Consider the following 6,320-nt stretch of genomic DNA (forward strand, 5'->3'; position numbering starts at 1 on the left):
TTGTACAGCTACTATCATCTTTTGGCACCACTGCTAAAAGAGAAAGACACTTCCTGGTCCAGATAACACCCCAGAGCAACAATGTCTATTCGCAGGATGAACATTCAAGAACAGACTCTTCCTCCTGCTATTTTCTACATACTTCAGCAACTCCTGCTTTGAAATAGCGCATGAGCATCAGCAGTGAGCTTAAAGCAAGCACATTAGAAATTAATTGGACAACTACTTAACAGAAGTTTACAACCTGTTTAGACACACACTATAAGTCAGGCAAAATCCGATTCTAACCCCATCACATGCAACATTTAACACCAATGCTGCAATGCTAGCTTTGCAATTCACTGCTGCAAAATCCATGGATGTTCAGTCAGCTACATCAGGCAATATAATTGCTCCATTTTCACACTTAGCACAGAGAATGCTATAAATTCAGTTATTCCACTGCCGCCTCCTCCCAAAATCTGTTTCAAAGAGCAGAGAAAGAGACCTTGAAACACTAGTGGATGCTTTCAAACGTCAGTCAGTTATCTCTCGTACAGAGGATAAAAAAAATTATAGCCTTAATCCAGGCAAGACACCTCTTCCCTCCTACCCATTACACATACACAAGTCTGAAAGGAAACCATTATCCAGAACACATGTTGATACACATTTCACAGAAACATTAGTTGTGTGTCAAAACCAGTTCTTGGAAATATCATCTAACAACACTCACATGATTTGTGTTTCATGAGCAATTAAACCTATTGCTCCAAAAAGCAAATTTTCTGTTCCCATTCACTATTCAAACATCAGGTTAGAGGAAACCACTTGTGCTACAAACTTTGTCCTTTGGTAAGGAAATTGTATTTCCATGGTTTGATAACATCCTTGCTAATTCACTCAACCAGAAGATGACAAACCAGAATGAAAAATCTACACTTGAACTACTGCAGCTAACGCAGGAAATGCAAAAATAGCCAGACTATGATTTAGATCTCATAGTGAAGTCAGACGAGACCTCAGTGTCACACTGAAATCACATCCCAGACATTGTAAAGTCCTACTGTATTCACATCACTGTCATACTGCTGGCAAGCCACGTAGACCAGTAATGATGGTACTTTACTACTAAATTCTTTTCTCTGTGCTTACAGACATAGTTTTACAGGATCCACAGCCAGACCAGCTCCCTCATGCCAGTAATTACCTCCTTGGATAGAGACAAAGCGGACAACACACCATTGCAGAACAGAGATGCACAGTAATAAGCAGTTATCTTCAAGCAGCTGCTGAAATTCTTTTCTTTACAATAAGTGTCCACTACTCAAGACACTTTTCAGTCATCTTTCATCTGGAACAACTCCCCAACACAGCAATCCGTGTTCATAAAGACATGCGGAAAAGAGATGCCATGACATCAAAAGCTGCGTTTCTTGCCATGCTAGAATAGGCTTCTCCACTTCTCTTGTGCTAGATACTCCTTCCCTCCCCCAGCCATTCATGGTGAAATAATTAGTGTTAGTGTACTCATTGTTTATCAGACAATACAGACAATAACGCTAAGCTTTCTGCTCCTGTTTTCTTTCACCATGCTGCTGTGGTTCCTCAAACAACTGTGCAAGGCTTTACTTTTAATCCTATAAATAACACTTGTCACTCATAGGTTTGTAACCCATACTTAGTTGTGCACAAACATGGCACAGATTCAGCTTGATTAATTGTCCTCAAACTTCTCCAGATGTGTTCATGGAAAAGAAAAAGGCTAATAATCAGGAGAAAATAAACAAATACTAGCTAATCCGATTGCAATTTCATTGGGAAGGAGAGAAGACATCAGATTCTTTATGAGGGAGAGAGATAATGATTTGTTTTTAAACACAGACTAGGAATAATTAGCTACTGTCCTTGGGCTATGAGATGTATTTTTACCTGCTTGAAGTCTATGCTGATTTTTATAGCCTGTGAGCTAGCTGCTCTGTCACAGGAAATTTTTTCCTTTATCTACACGTTAGTGTCAGGCTACAAACACATCACAACACATGACTTTATCAACAAGCAATGTTTTTCACTGTGGCTTATTTTGAAGCCACATTCCTGCTTCCACTCATACAAGATATATCCTTGGGTAACAATCAGATAGGCTGGTGCCAGACATCCTTTTCTTAAGTACATTCTCATTTTACCTTTGGAAAGTATTCTAAACAAACAAACATTTTGGAGGCAATCTGCTCTCTTTGGAGCTCTCCTTGACAACAGCAGAGATACTTTTTTTTTTTAAGGTTGCATTTTATAGCAGCATTAGGCCGAGAGTAACATAAGCAAGCCACGCAAGAAGCAGGCAAGTTAGACATGGCGGAAACTACTAAAAATCCCAAACTTCTATTACAATTAATTGTGTTAAGTACAACTTTGCTCATTGATGCACTAGGCGAAAGTAGACAACCTCGTCCCAGTGCACCAGCTTTTCAAGCTTCCAAAATAAACACAAAGGTCTTTGAACAGACTCTGCTCTCCAGAAAACCTGCAGCCTGATCTTCCTCATTTGATATGTGCAAAGGCTAGCACTGGTGGTACTCACAATAATTAACCCACCTTCAGCCAAGTAATCCAGCAGAGTTCTTGTAGATAACTTATTTATGCCACCTTTCTGTTTCAGGAATAATGCAGCCAGTAACAGATCAGTGCTACGGGTAACAGAGCACATTTGCTTCTAGTTTTACAGGTCAGGGGAAATCTGAAGAATCTCTCTGGGGTTCAGGGCAGGGAAGGAAGGCGACAGGGAGAACCAGCAGCATGACAGGATCCGATGTAAAAAAGTACCAATAAAAGAAAATGGTTTTTCACAGGTTGTCCACAGTATTAGACAATAGTAACATAGTAACTGCACGTGCAAACACCACAACCACTGCCTTTTGGAGGATGGACCATCAAATTTGTTACAGAAGGGAAAACAAGACACTGTCTGCAATGATCTTCACTCTGAACCATGGGAGTAATTATTGTCAGATTACCAAGACAAACAAGAGGAAGACAAGGAAAAGATAAAACAGAATTTCCATTATTTAGGTGCTGATCGAGAGATTAAGCCTGACTGCATTTCAGTTGGGAGCCTAAACAAACCAGAGGCCCGGTCACATAAATCAAACTAATTTTAAAAGGTTACATACCAGGGAGTTTGAGAAAGAAGGGGAAACAACATCGGGTCCTGTACACTGGCCAGACTGCGAAAGATTTTAACATCCGTTTTATAAATAATAAAGGTGCCAATTTAACACACACCAGTAAGTCTGGGGCGACGGGACCCGCCGTATCAGCACCTCCCAGGTCTTTAGTACCTCATTAATACTAATCAGAGCCGGGGCTGGCAGGCGGCAAGTGTGCACTCGCATCCTGTACTTGACTCCCGGCGACACAAAAGGCTGGGACGCGGCTCCCCGCCTGTGACACCGCGGCATCCCCCGCGGGTGCGGGCTCAGGCAGCCTCAAAGCGGGGCACCCCGCACATCAGCAGGGCTGGTGCGGCCCACGGCAAGCCGTGGGGGACGGCTGAACGCGGGGTTCCTGTCGCCGGGAAAAGGGCGGGGGAGTGTGGGGGTGTTAAAGAAGACTCGAGGAACTGGGAGCTTCGGCAGCAGGGAATAAAGGAAAGCAGAAAGAAGTTAGGGCCAGGAAGTTTTCCGCCGCTCCTCACTTCCAACCTGCCGCCGCAGCCGGCAACGGGCTCGGTCAGCCCCCCCCTCCTCCCCGCCAGGCCCTGCGTGGGGCGCGGGACCGCCCCCCCGGCGCCCCGTACCATAGACGCGGACCCATCCCTGTTGCTGGCAGACCGACTCCAGCAGGACGCGGTCCAGCACGCCTCCCGCCGCCGCATCCAGCTCCTCCGAACCCAGCTCCGGCTCCGAGAACGCCTCCGCCGCCCAGGCCGCCGGCTCGCCCGCCGCTGCGGGGGGCGCCTCCATACTGAGGGAGGGGGGACGAGGAGGCGCCGTCGCCCGCCCGCCGCTACACCCCGGCCGCGCCTCACTTCGCCTCAGAGCGCGCCGCGGCGCGGCTCCATCCCTCCCTCCCTTCCCCGCCCCACCGCCCCCTGCGTCAGCGAGGGAGGAGGAGGCGGCCGCGGCCCGCCCGCCTCAGCACCAGGCGGCTGCCCCGCCGCGCCCTCAGCGCCGTCGGCACCCCGGGAGAGCAGGCGCGAGCAGTGGCCAGCCGAGCGTCCGCGCGGACGGGCCATGCGGTGGACGGCAGGGCTGTGCCAGGCCAGAGCAATCGGCCGCTGAGGCAGCGAGCCGGGACCCCCCTCCCCGCCCCTGCCCTGCCCTGCCCTGCCCGGAGGGAAAGCGGGGAGGTGGGAGATGGCGGGCGGTACCCGGCCGGCAGCAGCCTTTCATACCCCTTCATACCCCTACGCGGCGCCGGCAGCGCTCTTCCCCCGTCTCCGCATCCCACTCTCGCCCGTAACCATTTTAGATGCGGGGCTTCCCGGCGCGGCCCCCGGGGTGTTTCATCCCGGCTTTCCCTCAGGCTCCGCGCAGGCCGGTACTGCAGCTGCAGCCCTGGTGCCCTCCCTCCGGTTCACCTCGCCGTCGGGAGCCAGCCTGGCAGGGGCGGCGGGAAAGGCGGCTGGGAGTGCCGTTTGTGGCTCGGTGGAAGCATCCCAAAGAAGTACAAATCGGCGGATAAGGCCGCCGGGGTCTGCGGGGGGAATAGCCACAGGCGTCTCACAGCGGCCCTTTCTCCGGCTAGCTGACAGCATCGCAGGGAAGTGAATGGGTTTAGTCTCAAAAAGCGGTAAGAGATGGGGTTTCCCTTTTGTTAGCGTTCACATTGCACTTCAGAGCATGCCTAATCGAGACTGCTAAATCTTTCATGCGCTTACACGGTTTGCCTCTTTCAGGTAGGGAAGGAGGAGGTTTACTGCAGAGGAAGGAGGACAACTGGTTGATTACATTCATTTCAGCCAGGGGATTTGCAGGTTTTGTGTTCTGAATGCTCATTTACTGAGCTGCCTGAGTACCAGGTTTGAGTTTTCTGTTCTTTTTTTTTCTTTTGGTGAAGTTCTGAATACTTAAGGTACATGTTCTTTACCAACCCAGAATAAAATATCTGTGAACATAGCGTGCATCCCAGTGTCTTTTAAATCATGGTGTTATAACTTGAAATTTAAGGGAGGCTGAGTGAAGGGGTTCAGGTTGCTTAGGGTTCCTTCCGTGTAATCTCTTGCTCTGAGTTTGTGCCTGTCCATGATCAATATGAACAGGATAAAATCATCCAAGCATGTAGATTCAGTGATTATCTCCATTAACGCAGACTGTGTCTCTGTACGCAACTTCTGCATCAGTACAAAGCGGCTAACAGTTTTTCCTTTATTGAAATAGCAATTGAATTAGCGCAGCCCTACAGCAGTTACACTGCCATAAAGTTGCTTTAAACTAGATGCGGTTCCCCCCCTTCCTATCCATGCTGTATGTCACCTTGTTCTGTTTTGCACTACAGCAGAATAAGAGGGTTCACATGGTGTGTTATTGCAGCTCTGTTGAAGAGCAGTAACTTCCTTCTGAAAGGGCCATACTCTAAGCTCTGCAGCTTCATAGGTTGCAATCAGCTGCCCAAACCTGAGGATTTGCCTTAAGAGTTCCCAAAAGTTCCTTGTGGGACCTGAGGCCTTGCAAAGTATCGGTGGATGATGCCCTCCTGATTCAAATAGAGTGGAGAACCTTCGTATTGGTATGGTTGCATCCATGATGGAAAATACATCAACTATTTCAATGGAGGAAAAAAGTCCTGCCAGCCCTATGATTAATTGATGAAACCTCATTTCCTGTGCATTTCTGTCTCATGCTTGACTGAGAGCTTGACCTGAATCTTGCCCTACAACTGGGTCATTCTCTACCCAGTTTGGAGCCCTGTTTTCTAAAACAGGATGAGTTAGCTGTGGTTTTTTCATTGTATGGTGAGAATATGCACCCTGCTGTGATTTCCAAGCTGAGTTTGAAAACAAAGAAACATCCTTCTTCAAAACCTTTGGTTGGTTCATGATTTGCAGAACCGGTGTAGCCCAGTTTCCTACAGATTCATGCCTTACCATAGATTGCCTGCTATCTAGCAGAGGGTGGACACCGTCAGCAAAGAGGCTTGTGGGATCTCCCTACTTTACCTGACTGCCAGTTTTCATTATTTCTGCAGGGATTTTATTAGCTCTTCAACCTTTATCCCTCTGTTTGAACAGACCAGCAACTTCAACGTTCCATGAGGTTGCAGAAGCTGAGACACAGGACTGGGGGAAAGAGAGAACCTGTGAGCCTGATCCTGTGTCAGCCTCAATTCCATGGGAAACATGA

At 48.2% G+C, this 6,320-nt stretch overlaps 1 protein-coding gene across 3 annotated transcripts in view; it reads right to left on the reverse strand.

The window, feature by feature from the left end:
* Positions 1-4,048, reverse strand: part of RASAL2 (RAS protein activator like 2) — a 185,506-nt gene extending 181,458 nt beyond the window's left edge. For all 3 annotated transcript variants that reach the window (XM_061452032.1, XM_061452030.1, XM_061452029.1), the window contains exon 1: positions 3,776-4,048. In XM_061452032.1, the coding sequence (XP_061308016.1) occupies positions 3,776-3,941 (166 nt within the window). In that variant the 5' untranslated portion in view covers positions 3,942-4,048. The remainder of the gene's footprint in view (positions 1-3,775) is intronic.
* Positions 4,049-6,320: the final 2,272 nt, after the last annotated feature.

The sequence above is a fragment of the Pezoporus flaviventris genome, unplaced genomic scaffold (assembly GCF_033815535.1).
Source record: "Pezoporus flaviventris isolate CSIRO_AGI_PZ_B2104156 unplaced genomic scaffold, CSIRO_AGI_Pfla_v1 ptg000013l, whole genome shotgun sequence".
Taxonomy (NCBI): Eukaryota; Metazoa; Chordata; class Aves; order Psittaciformes; family Psittacidae; genus Pezoporus; species Pezoporus flaviventris.